General features: G+C 36.6%; 2 protein-coding genes across 2 annotated transcripts; both read left to right on the top strand.

Moving 5' to 3' along the window:
- The first annotated feature begins 7,955 nt into the window (after positions 1-7,955).
- LOC129944822 (uncharacterized) lies at positions 7,956-10,411 on the top strand. Its single transcript, XM_056054483.1, has 3 exons — positions 7,956-8,151; positions 8,221-10,303; positions 10,357-10,411. The coding sequence occupies exons 1-3, from the start codon at positions 7,956-7,958 to the stop codon at positions 10,409-10,411; spliced, it is 2,334 nt and encodes a 777-aa protein (XP_055910458.1).
- On the top strand, positions 10,292-13,543 carry LOC129946074 (uncharacterized). Its single transcript, XM_056056101.1, has 2 exons — positions 10,292-12,549; positions 12,868-13,543. Exons 1-2 carry the CDS (start codon positions 10,413-10,415, stop codon positions 13,218-13,220), a joined length of 2,490 nt encoding a protein of 829 aa, XP_055912076.1. The 5' UTR covers positions 10,292-10,412; the 3' UTR covers positions 13,221-13,543.
- The last annotated feature ends 982 nt before the right edge of the window (positions 13,544-14,525 follow it).

The following is a 14,525-nucleotide window of genomic DNA, read 5'->3' as shown; positions in this document are numbered from 1 at the left end:
TTCAAAACTTCAAAAAAAAATTTTACTGAAATGAAGTTGTATAAGAACAAGAACTAAGAATTGTCATCGTAAGTAATATTGTCTCCTTGACTTCGTTCGTCCTTGTCGCCGTTGTCTGCCTTCTATAGCCGCACACAGATGTAAATCCACATGAACAACAACACGCATTTATAATAACCCTTTTCTGGAAAACAAACGATTTACAACGAAAAACAATTCGGGAATTTGATTAACAAATGCCATGTCACCACATTCTGGGCACAGCATAGTATCCTCTGTCTTAAATTACAGCCAACAACTTTACCGCATATACATACTCAAACCTACCCTACTATCTATATACATAAGTCTTCTAAGATAGTGTGTCACCAAAAACTTGTCATCGTCACATGCTACGATATAGAGACTTTATTCCACTTTAAAGTGGAATTTCCACCACCAACCCAGTCAGTAGGGGTAGTTTCATCTTCTATATAAAGCTTACCTCCTCGTATTTTCATTCTCGACTCTCGGTTATAAGATTCTCCCTTAAACTGTTTGATTTATATCTTCTTAATTGGTATGGAGCAAGACTCGTCATTGAAATTCGAATAGTTGTCTGTTTTATTTACTCAAACTTGAGTCCACTTAAGAAGAGTCCTTGAATATTAGAGAGTGAACCCATCTAGACAGAGAAACTATTATCACTATGTACATACATGCGAATGATATACATTTATATCCTTTATAAGGATCTTCTGACTTGGTCTTCTCGTATAAAGAACCATAGAAGGTACCTAGAGGTATCTCTTGTGTGTGGTGTGTGCTTTTTTTAATGACAAACTATGTAGTAATTTATGTCCTTTAGGTCTGGAGGAAGAATTCAAGGAACCTTTGTTTTGTTTTTCTTATTTGATGATTATACACTCAGTAGTTGAATCATGTCATGTGGTTATTTTTTGGAGACATAAACCCAAAAATAGACGGGAAAAAAGCAAAACAATTATATAAAGATACATTTGGATGCTTGGAATAGTGAAAATGCCACTCAGCATGTGGTCAATATAGTTTCTTTGCACATTTGGCATTGAGACAAATCTCTTCAGGGAATTTAGAAAACATGTTTTGTTTATTTGTTTTTGTTTAACTTGTTAAAAAAAATTTATAAGGACAACTTTTACTTCTGCCAAAAGTTTTTTCATTGGAAAAATAAATCAATACGTTTTTGATTTTAATCAATCAAAAATTCTAATTTCTTCTTTTTTTTTCATTCTTAATTCCCCCTTTTTTGCTTCGATAAAATAAATTAGTGTTGGTTAGTGCGGTGGACGTCGACCTGCTGGCTACCGAAAAGCCATCGTATCCAAGAAGCGGCTCCTTTCTGGATCTTTTGCTCTACGACACCAGACTGACAGTAACAGACAAAGTTGGTAATCACCCTCGAAACTGCTTACAGACATTCGAGTACGATAGTAATCACAACGGACTGGCTGCTCTAGTGCAGATTCTGAACGAACGCATGGAGTTGGAGGAATACGTTGCAACGCACTCTTACAATTACAGTAAGATGCGTTAGCCTCTTTCACCAACGCCCTAGTTAGAGAACTCGTTCGAGTGACATAGCCCCACCAAATAACAGAAACGTGATGAACGATGGAACGGACAATACCAATGTACAAAGAACGGGACCAAATGGACGCTTACAGAAACGCGACTATTGACTCACTGCGATGGCACAAGAGTGGCTTACTTGCAAGACTCAAAAACTTGTACAGACGGCTTACAGACCAACATGACTTAGAGGTTAGGACACTGAAGTCGTCAATAAAAAATGTCAATCTGTTGATTAAGGAGAACTACAGGTTATCAATTAAAAAGTACTGGGTTCGCAAGATTAGGTCAGTTAATTCGAGTGACCCTAGTATGTTCCCTAAAATCAAAAAAATATTCAGGAAAAAGAACGACAATGACCTTCCGATTCTGAAACTCCAAAGATCCGAAGAAAACAGAGACGTACTTAGGACAGCGCAAATAGATCCAGAAGAACCCATCTTTGACGATGACTTTTATATAATTGAAGATCCGAAGGAAAAAATGGAGGCGGTGGGAGCTGCTTTCCAGCAAGTGTACAAGGTGAATGTTAGCATTCGCCCCAACCACGACCTGGAAAACAGAGCCCTACTTAATCACTTTTACCTTCGAAATGATATGACACAATGGCGATCTGAGAACTGCGGTTTCATCCCGTTCAATGACGATTCCTTGGCAAATGCCATAATCGCCGAGCAAACGGGACCAAGTCCCTTGTTAGTGACGGAGGTTGAGCTTCAGCTCATCTTCAACTCAATAAAAAACAAAAAGTCGGCAGGTATCGATGGTATATCCAACGTTGTACTAAGACATTTACCAATGGAAGCAATTGACATTTACACCACACTCTTCAACAATGCACTGAATAATGCATATTATCCAGTGCATTGAAAGACCGCTCCAACCCGTCAAATCTTCGGTCGATAAGTCTTCTTCCGAGCATCAACAAAGTTTTCGAAAAAATCATTAATAGGGCTCTGACTAAGTGGGCTGCGGACAACAAAATAATTCCGGATAAACAGTTCGGGTTCAAGGCGGGTCATGACACAATTCATGCTGCGTCTAAACTCGTTTCTGATATCCAATGGAATAAATCAAAACAACAATGCACAGGTGCTGTTCTGGTTGATTTGGAAAAGGCCTTTGACACCATATGGTTAGAGGGTCTTTACCTAAAACTGAGCAGGCTTGGCATAAGCAAGCCATTGTTGTAAATACTTTATGATATGCTTGACGGTAGAAAGTTTGTTGTCAAAAGTGGCAATGTAACTTCTACCACAACATTCTCAATTAAAAATGGTCTTCAACAGGGAGCGGTGAATTCACCGATTCTCTTCAGCATTTACACCAGCGATCTGATAGGTAGTCTTACAAAGACAATTGCATACGCCGACGATCTAATTGCGTACAGAACGGCCCGAAAGGTTGAGGTTATTAGAATTCTCTTGCAGCGTGATTTCGACAAGATTCAGCGATATTGCGACGACTGGAAAGTGAAAATAAATGTCCAGAAGTCGGAGACAGTTCTGTTCCGGACTCCGTTGGCTGGGGCCACGAGGGATACGTGTAAGAATTGGCGTAAGATGGTCATCGTTGATCTTCACGGGCAGCCATTAGTGATTAAAAGTGTAGTAAAGTACCTCGGTATCTGGTTAGATCAGTATTTATATTTCGACAGACATATAAATGCTGCTCTAACTAGGGCCAGAGGAGCCTTCGCTCTGACGAAACGGCTGTTTTTTAGCAGTCGCATCGGCTTAACCCCAGAGTGAAGGTAATTTGCTAAATGGCCCTCATACGGCCGATGATCGTTTATGGTTGTCCTGGGTGGTTCAACGTTGCCCCTTCCCAGATGGAGAAGTTTCGGGTGTTCGAGCGGCAGTGTTTACGACGCTGTACCGGCTTATATCCAGCCGAATTTTCTTATGTGCATTACTTTTCCAACGAGGTCCTATACAACGGAGCTCGAATCAACAGAATTGACAATTTCGTGATAAAACTCGTTCGAGGTCACATTGCAAGAGCTATGTCTTCGACTAACAATTTAATTTTCGGGGCGTTCTATCCGAACGACGAGTATTTTGAAACTGCACGCTCGAGCGGCTTCATTCCACCAGAGGCATTCCTCTTTTTAGCAAAATGCGGTCTGATACAGCATAGATTGGCAGTTCCGTTAATCTACCACGTCAGACGAAGAACCGTGGATAGGCGACTCCTGTACAATCGGGACGTAATTACACAAGGCGGAGCAGAGCTCCTTCGGTTCAGTAGGGCTTTGTCCGAACGGGACCAAACTTATAGGGTGAAGCAGGAGACACAGTTTTGGTGGCTTCAATCGGCACCTGATAGTGGGTAGTCGGGATGGGGTCTTAAGCCTTGGCCGCTTACATACTTGTTTTATAGTTTTAGGGTTTAGTTTTAAGTAGAATAGGCATGGTGGCAAAAAAATACAAACAAAATTAAAAAAACAAAAAAAAATAAAAAAAAAACATGGAATATAAAAAAAGAAAAAAACATACAAAAAAAGACAATAAAATTTAAAAACAAAAACAATTAGATTTTCTGCTGTGGTTGTTCTAGCTTTATGTAGTTTATGGGTAGAATAGGTAGTTTAAGGTAGCTTTAAGTTTTATATTAAGGACCTTATTTTAAGTAGTTTCTAAGTAAAAATAAAAAAGGATATTGATATTAGTTTTTTCAAAGTTTTCTAATAAATACAAAAAAATAAAATTTAAATTAAAGTAAAATAGATCTTAGGGCCGAAAGGCATTAGTAGTTAGTGTTATAGTTTAACTTAGAGTGTCCGTGTGGGACCATTAAGTTAGTTGTAAGCTATGGATAATTAGGCTAGTTTTATGAATTTTTGTCTAGCTTTAAGATAGGTTTAAGAATGAATTAATAAATATGAATTTTAAAAAAAAAAGTGCGTTGGACTGTCATGCAAGGAGTCATGGGTTTGATCCCTGCCTTTGCCACCTAACTTTTTTCACAGGTACTTCCTCTTGCGAGGAATCGACAAATTCTCCAAGAGTAATTCTTGTCATTAAGGGTGCTTTCTCAAATTAGCCGTTCGGATTCGACACATAAACTGTAGGTCCTTCCATCTCTGAATGGTTGAGAGTTGTAAGTCACTAGACCTTGGTTCTTCATGGACTGTTGCTACACCTAATTTATTTATTTATTCATTTAAAATAAATTTGTTTAAAGATTAAACTTGAACTTTTTGCCAAAATTCTAATGACTATTAGGTTTATCCATGACAATAGTTACTCTTGGAGAATTTGCCAATTCCTCGCAAGAAGCAGTACGCGTGAAAAGACTTTAGATGGCATAGGCAGGGATCGAACCCAAGACCTCTAGCATGACAGTCCAACGCACTAACCATCATGCCACGGGTACCACGGTACCTCCATTCCTGACAACATTACTCGCACACAGGAATGGTTGAGAGTTGTAAGTCACTAGGCCTTGGTTCTCAACGGACTGTCGCGCCACCCAATTTATTTTTATTTATTTTTATTAGGTTTATCCGGTGGTGACATAAAAACTTTCTAAACCACCCAAAATGACAGTTCTGTTTCTAGGGAAAAGAAATAATTTTTCTGAATTTGAATTTTGAATCAACCACAACTACTTTCAATAGAAAATGGAACCAAATTTCACATAATATTGAGTTATTCATTTAGTGACTGAAGTTGGTTGCACTTGACACCTGTCAAAACGTAACGAACTTTTGCGCGTTACCGTTTATGTTCGTCATAATTGACGGGCTACGCAAAAAATCGGTTAAGTTGTAATGACAATTGAAGAGAGTGAAAGCGTTACTAATAGATGATCCGGATCAGATCATGGTGATAATAAAACAGCATTCAATCATCATATTTTGTATTATTCAAAGGTTGGTAACAGTGTCAAATTCGTTCTTTCAAAAGTGACATTTCAAAATAAAGCAAAAAAAAAACAATCAAAACCCGAAAATGGAAGCTGTTGTGGTTGATGTAAGTATGTATTTATTTTTTTGTCTTTTTATAATAAACTTTCATATGTACATATTTGTAGTTTTTATTTGAAAGCGATGAATCGCTCTCGTCAAATTTTGTACGCACTACTAGATGAAAAGAGTAGTTCCATTTCCTCAACAGACGAAAATACGCCTCCAAATCATCTCAATAAAATACAAAATTATTTAGAAATTGTGTATACGTTTTTCATACGCTTCATATGTCAATTCTCCACATTTTGATAGGCCAAATTCTTCTTCAATTCAAAATAAAATCAAATTTGATAAATTCAATACGAGATAAGTATATTTAATTTACAACTTACAATTTATTTGTGTTTTCCATTTTGTATGGTTGCAGATTTGGGAATTTACTTACTCGTATTGTTTGACGTTTAAAGCAGAGTTGTCCAAAGAACATTTTATTAACTTCCACTAGGAAGTTATTGCAATGGGTCCGATTTTTCAAATTGAAAATTTTGACATTTCTCGACGTTTCAAGGTCTCTAGAGTCGAAATAAAAGATTTTTAGAAAGATGTCTGTGCGTGTGTACGTACGTTCGTGCGTCCGTACGTCCATAACTCAAGAACCAGAAGAGATATCGATGTAAAATAAATTTTGTTATACAGATAATAAGGCAGAAAGATGCGGAAAGGGCTCTCGAGAAAATTGCGTGGGTGTTTTTTTTACCATAGCAGTTTGAAAAAAAGGTGAACATTTTGGTTAACCCTAAATATCTTACGAACCAAAAACGCTAGAGACTTGAATTAAACTTAATATAATATATTGTAATGTGATATCAAAGAAATATATTTTTTTGAAAAAAAAAAATCCATTTAACGGTGTTTTTATAAATCCAAAAAAACAGAAAAACAAATTTGTCACCTCTAAAATTTTACGACTAAAATATGATTTCATCTCCAAAACAACTTTGTGCAATGAAAACTAATTTTTTTGACATCTAATAAAATTTTGAGAAAATCGAATTGACAATTTTTTTTTATAAAAAATAAAAATATAAAAAAAAACATTACTCAAAGTTGGTAAAAATTGAATATCAATTCAAATATCTTTTAAAAAACTTTATCCTTAGGCTTCAAACTTATTCACCTTATAAGAAATATGTTTTCAACATTCTGAAAAATGTTGAGAAAAATCGAATTGACAGTTTTTTTTTACAAAAATTAAAACCTAAAAAAAAATTAATAAAAGTTGGTAAAAAATGATTTTCGATTCAAATATCTTATCAATACTTTGAGATAGTGGCTTTAATTTACTTTTATCTTTCAACAAATATTGTTGTCAACATTCAGTTTTAGTTTGAAAAAAATCGAATTGACATTTTTTTACAAAAAAATTAAAAACCGAAAAAAAATTAATAAAAGTTGGTAAAAAATGGTTTTCGACTCAAATGTCTTTTCAAAACTTTGAGATATTGGCATTAAACTACTTTATCTTTCAATAAATATTATTGTTAACATTCAGTAAAATTTTGAAAAATGTCGAGTTGACAGTTTTGTGTACAAAAAATTAAAAACCGAAAAAAAATTTTAAAAAAAGTTGGTAAAACTTGATTTTCGACTCAAATATCTTTTCAAAAATTTTAAATATTGGCTTTAAACTAATTTTATCTTATATTCAATAAAGTCTTTAAAAAAATCGAATTGCCAGTTTTTTTACAAAAAATAAAACTCTAAAAAAAAAAAAAACAATACTAAAACTTGGTGTTCAGGATTAATCAAACTACATTTAAACTCAAATCATTAATTAATTTCATTTCTAGTTTTGTAATATATTTGATTGTAAGAAAACCCTGTTTGGAAGATTATTCGCGCGACTCACTGTACTTACTTAAAAACAAACAACTTATAATCCGCTTAATCCTCATCCAAGGCCAATAATTTGCATATTGTAATGCATTGTATTTAGATGATTTGGTATAGAAAAAAAACCACTATGTAGGTATCATTCGATGTAAGACAATTTTAAACTTTCCTTTTTTGTTTGACCATCGCCGTAAACACATCTTCCAAGCAAGCCCTAACTGGTAACATTTTTCATTATACAATTAAAACATAAACCTTATTACATTGTTCCATTTTACAAGAAAATTAAACTTTATAACGATTTAATTAAATCTTTCGAATTCTCAATCATAAAAAAGTGGTCCTTCTAAGCCGAATTTAAAGAATTTTTCTAAAAGTGTTTTTTTAAAGACATCGAATTGCATATATAATATATTGATTGTATGATATCTATATATATATGTCCTTCGAAGCTATTCATGCACCGCATATGTGATACCGTGTATTCATACGAATTTTTTTGATTGATCTCGCATCGTTTTATCGTTTCGTTAATAAAAATCTAATTGTGCTTTTCGACATGGCGAATGCATTAAAAATCAAATGTGGTAACGCAAAAGGGCGCTTAACGCGGGCAGCAGCATTTGTGGAAACAATAGATGAATCCACAACTCTAGAAATGCTTGAGATACGTTTGAATAAACTTGAGACCGCGTGGTCAGAATTTTCTTCGCTTCATAACGAGATTCTCGAACAATCTCAAGAAAGTCAAGTCGGTGAAATTGAAAATGAGTTTTCGACATATGAAACAAAATATTTTGTTACCAATGCTCAAATAATTAAAGCAATTCGCGAAAGGGTAAATTCCAATGAACTTTCGTTAAATAAGTCAGCTATAGATCGGTTAGTTGACCAGCAATCGGTTTTTTTGGAAAAATTAAATAATTCGTCTTCGTTTTCGCCGAATAATTCAAATACAACCAAACTTCCAAATATCGTTGTGCCACCGTTTAGCGGAAGCTATAAGGATTGGCCATCCTTTCGAGATTTGTTTCTCGGATCAGTTGACACTAAGACGAATCTTAGTCCAACTCATAAGTTCCACTATTTGAAATCGTATCTACGTGATGATGCCGCTAATCTCATAAAGCACATTAGCATATCCGATGTTAATTATGCTGAAGCATCGGATCGTTTAGAAAAGCGTTATGATCGTAGACAATTAATCGCTCAATCGTTTATTGAAACTTTTTTGTCGCTTCCTACTACAAATGTTTGCAATGTTCAAACTTTAAGAAAAATTTCTGATGGTGCCGATGAAGTTGTGCGTGGGCTTAGTGCGTTGGGTAAATCGAGTCGCGACCCATGGCTCATTTATTTGTTATTGAACAAACTGGATCCCGATTCAAAACAAGCTTGGGCAGAACACATCGGTTCTCGTGAAGACTGCACCATAGCAGAATTTTTAGAATTTTTAGAAGAGCGGTGCGATGCTCTTGAGGCATGCCAATCTCTTAATGGTCGTTCGGTCACAACGCGTACAAAGCAACCAACTAGCATTCGGGCTCATTTAGCTGGGCCCTCAGATTCAGCTACGTCATCAAAATGTGCAATGTGTAAAGAGGATCATATCCTTCCGCAGTGTGCCAAATTCGTCGCGCTAGACATTGACTCTCGTCGAAGTTTTGTAAAAACAAATTTACTTTGTTTTAATTGCCTTCGTGCTGGCCATTCGTCGCTTAAATGCCGTTCCTCGTTTCGTTGTCGGGTGTGTAAATCACGCCATCATTCGCTGGTGCATCTCGAAGATGCATATGAAAAATCTCAATCCGCTTCTTCAAAATCTTCGCATCAATCTCAACCTTCGTTATTACCTTCTACAGCTACATCTACAACTACAACTACTGCTCCCAATTCGATAATTAGTAACCATTCGCTTGAATTTACCTGTCGAAAAAAAACAATATTACCAACCCTGTTGGCTAAAATTCAAGATATTCAGGGAAATCTTCTAAACTGTCGTGTGCTACTAGATTCCGGGTCACAATCTACTTTCGTTGTTGAATCTTTCGCTCAAAGACTCGGGTTTCATAGAACTCATTCAAGAATCCCTATTCTCGGTTTATCGGCTACGGAAATAGGATATACAAAAGGGAGTATATCGTTAAACCTCCATTCTCGTTTCAACACATCTCAATTATTCGTTGATGCATTTATAATGGATAAATTATCTTCGAATTTACCATCTAAGTCGATAGACGTGTCTTCTTGGTCATATATTGAAAATCTCGAACTTGCTGATCCAAATTTCAATTGCGCTGCTCCCATTGATGTTCTTCTTGGAGCTGATAAGCTTTGGAGCATTCTAAGGAATGGACAAATTCGTGGTCCTGATGGGTGCCCAATCGCTCAAAGTACTTCGTTCGGTTGGATCATAACGGGACAGTTCTTTGAACCAGAAGAATCGAATTATTTCACGTCTTTTCATTCGTTAGTCGATATTGATTCGTTATTACACCGATTCTGGGAACTCGAAGAAGTTCCTCCAGCAAATAATACAGCTGTGGTCGACCAGGCGGAAGAACATTTTCGCCAAACATTTTATCGGTCTCCTGACGGGAAGTATGTCGTTCAACTTCCATTCAAAACACAAAATCCATCGTTCGAAAAAACTCTACCTTTTGCTGTTTCGCGTCTTTATGCAATGGAACGTCGTTTCAATCAAAATTCCAGTTTGCGAGAATTATATTCTAAGTTCATGCGAGAATATATTGATTTAGGCCATATGACTCAGATTCCTCGTGAAGAAATCGCTATTCCTAATGGCAGATGTTTTTATCTTCCTCATCACGCAGTGTTGAAGCCGGACAGCTTGTCCACAAAATTACGTGTCGTGTTTGATGGTTCAGCTAAGGACTCAACGGGAAAGTCTTTAAACAGTACTCTATTGATAGGCCCTCCTATTCAACGCAATTTAATAGGTGTGTGCTTACGTTTCCGTCAACATCCGTTCGTGTTTACTGCAGACGTTGTTAAGATGTTTCGACAAATTTGGGTTGATGATTCACATGCTGACTATCAGCGTATTGTTTGGCGTGAATCTCCTTCGAAAGAAATCGAGCATTATCGTTTACGTACTGTGACGTACGGTACTGCACCCGCTCCATTTTTGTCTGTTCGTATTCTGAAACAACTTGCTGAAGATTATAAATCAGACTACCCAAACGCAGCCCGAGTTCTCCTAGAAGATGTCTACGTCGATGATGTCATGACAGGAGCTAAATCAAAGAAGGAACTTATGGAACTACAATCTGAATTAGTAGCTCTTCTTTCCTTGGCCAAACTTCAGCTGCGAAAATGGAGTTCTAATTGTTCTACTCTTCTAGCTTCGCTCCCAAAGGAAGAATGTGAATACTCTATTTTCGATACGGAACGCTCAAAGTCATTTGTTAAAGTACTCGGCATGCATTGGAACCCTTTATATGACGAATATTCATTCCGCATGTCAAAAAATCTTCCAACCATCTTGTTGACTAGGCGCTCGTTACTGTCAGAAGTGTCGCGAATATTCGACCCATTAGGACTACTGGCACCATCCGTCGTTCTCTTCAAAATACTATTTCAGGAACTCTGGTCATCGAACTTAAATCTTGGATGGGACGACCCGTTGCCTTCAGAATTAGCGGAACGATGGGCAAAGTATAGACAAGAGATTTCGGATTTTGAGCAGGTTCGTATCCCCAGAAACTTGTTTGCATCTTCATTCGATGACGTTGAGCTTCATGGGTTCTGTGATGCATCCTCACTCGCTTACGGTGCTGTTTTATACACTCGTTGTAAGACCACAGAAGGATACAAAGTCAACATTATTGCAGCAAAGACAAAGGTTGCTCCATTAAAACCGATTTCGATTCCTCGCTTGGAGCTTTGTGGGGCTTTGCTGCTAACTCGTTTGTTCAATCTCATAAAATCATCATTTTCGTTTAAATTTTCCAGAACTGTAGCTTGGTGTGATTCTGAAATTGTTTTGCATTGGCTCTCTTCACCTCCTCGTCGCTGGACTACGTTCGTTGCCAACAGAACCTCTGCTATATTGGAAACTGCTCCAAGGAGTTGCTGGAACCATATTCGATCCGAGTCAAATCCAGCTGATTGCGCATCGCGCGGTATTCTTCCGTCAAATCTTCGAAATCATCACCTTTGGTGGACTGGTCCACCATGGTTATCCCTTGAGGAAAATGAATGGCCAAAACCAAAACTCGTGAACTTTAACCCGGAAGAGAACGAACTCTTACTCGAAAAAAGATTGTCTCCACCTCAAGTTCTTCTAACGTCATCCAACAAGTTTGATGTCATTGATCATATTATTAATAAAACATCATCGTGGTTTCGTATGCAAAGGATACTCGCTTACGTCATACGTTTCATCTATAACTACCTATGTGAAAAATCTAATAAACCTAATCGTCGAACCTCATACTTAACCCTAAAGGAAATCATCGTCGCGAAAACAACTATAATTAAATCCATCCAACAAAATTCATTCAGTGAAGATATTCGTGCCCTAATAACCAAAAAACATCTACCCCAAAAATCAAAACTTCTAAAATACTCTCCCTTTTTAGATAACAAAGGTCTTCTTAGAGTAGGAGGCAGGATAAAAAATGCTAACATATCTTATAACATAAAACATCCTTATATTCTACCTAATAACAATTTTTCTGCTCTTCTTATAGAAGATATCCACAAAGGTAACCTTCACCCAGGAGTTTCCGCAACCTTCGCCATTGTAAAACAACAGTTTTGGATCTTGGGCTCTCGTAACATTATCCGTAAGATTGTTTTTGGCTGCAATAGATGTTACAAACTGCGAAAAGATACCACTACGCAACTAATGGGTGACTTACCATCGCAAAGGATATCACAAAGCCGTCCGTTTTCACATACAGGTTGTGATTATGCTGGGCCTTTTAACATCAAGTTTTCTAGAAATCGTAATCCAAAAACATCAAAGGCCTACATTTGTTTATTTGTATGTATGGCCACCAAAGCTATTCACCTCGAGCTAGTGAGTGATCTCACTTCTGAAGCCTTTCTCGCCGCTTTTCGTCGATTTGTTTCGAGACGTGGACTCTGTTCGAATGTCTATTCGGACAATGGAACCAACTTCCAAGGTGCGCGTCGATGTCTCAACGAGATGCACAAGTTGGTTCTGTCAGAAGCATACAATGAAGCCGTTGCTACGGCACTTGCAAAGGACAGTGTCGAATGGCACTTTATCCCCCCATCGGCACCTCATATTGGTGGTTTGTGGGAGGCTGGTGTCAAGTCCGTCAAGTTTCACATACGACGTGTAATTGGATCAACCATACTTACTTTCGAAGAACTATACACGGTTCTTACTCAAATCGAAGCTGTTCTAAATTCTCGTCCTCTATGTGTTATTTCAGATATTGATTTGAACCCACTAACCCCAGCACATTTCATTATAGGTGAACCATTTACTGCAATCCCAGAGCCAACTACTTTGGAAACACCAGTCAACCGACTCTCTCATTGGAATCACCTCCAAAATATGGTCCAAGGGTTTTGGAAACGTTGGCATATGGAATACATCACCACCCTTCAAGAACGTCCAAAGTGGAAACGATCCACCCCAAACCTTAATCCAGGAGACCTGGTTATTATAAAGGAGCCAAATCTTCCACCAACAAAATGGCTTCTTGGCAAGATCGAAGCAACAACTCAAGGGTCTGATGGTCGAGCACGAGTTGCTACTGTAAAGACCGCTGGCGGAACATTTATCCGTCCAATCACCAAACTGGCACGAGTACCCATGTCCTGAAACTCGTTCCAGGGGGGCCGGAATGTTCAGGATTAATCAAACTACATTTAAACTCAAATCATTAATTAATTTCATTTCTAGTTTTGTAATATATTTGATTGTAAGAAAACCCTGTTTGGAAGATTATTCGCGCGACTCACTGTACTTACTTAAAAACAAACAACTTATAATCCGCTTAATCCTCATCCAAGGCCAATAATTTGCATATTGTAATGCATTGTATTTAGATGATTTGGTATAGAAAAAAAACCACTATGTAGGTATCATTCGATGTAAGACAATTTTAAACTTTCCTTTTTTGTTTGACCATCGCCGTAAACACATCTTCCAAGCAAGCCCTAACTGGTAACATTTTTCATTATACAATTAAAACATAAACCTTATTACATTGTTCCATTTTACAATAAAATTAAACTTTATAACGATTTAATTAAATCTTTCGAATTCTCAATCACTTGGTAAAAATTTACTTTCGACTCAAATAGCTTTTCAAAAATTAATTTTTATACAAAAATATAACAGTCCGTTTTTTCATAAAAAATTAAATCTACAAAAAACAGTACGCAAATTTGGTAAAAACTTATACGAGTACATTTAGATAAACTTTTAAGCAAGACAAATTGACAGACGTGATGGGAAGTTATCGGTGTAGGTCGCATTCCAGCCTTTTTTTTCAAATGTCGTAAGCTTTGTTCGTGTTTTTCAACCTTAAAAGGTAACTGGTTCTTTTCAGAAACGATACATTTGTAGGAAAATGACTATTATATTTTCGTTGTGATAGCTTTAAAAGTATCAATTTGACTTTCACCTTACAAAGATCAAAGTTGATTATTTTGACCCCAGTAAAATATAATCAAATTTCAAACTGAGAGATTTCGGCTCAAACTCAGATCTGCATGAAACAGTGAATGACTACATCAAAAGTTACAACATTTGTATATTTGTTTGTTTCTATATAAAACCAAATAAAAATGTTTTGTATTATTATACAACAATATTATTTTTTCTATCAACTTCGGTTTCCCTTGAACAATGATTCTTTTTTTTTACTTTTAATTTTGACAGATCTGTCAAATTACACTCTTTGTATTTTCTTCATACCCACATTGGTCCTCTACTTTAAACTTAACAACACGCTTACACGAGTGCGACAAGATGCGCTTTAAATGCAACATTTTTCAAACAAACAAAAAAGCCGTTGTCATGTAGTAACAGCCTTAGGTAACTATAGATTTCGTCGTCTTACTTCCAAATTGTAACTATGTTGTTAAAAGTTACCCCAATAACTGAGTTTGTTAAATCGAT

Source organism: Eupeodes corollae, chromosome 2 (genome assembly GCF_945859685.1).
Source record: "Eupeodes corollae chromosome 2, idEupCoro1.1, whole genome shotgun sequence".
In the NCBI taxonomy this organism is placed as follows: domain Eukaryota; kingdom Metazoa; phylum Arthropoda; class Insecta; order Diptera; family Syrphidae; genus Eupeodes; species Eupeodes corollae.
This window is presented reverse-complemented; position numbering and strand designations above follow the sequence as displayed.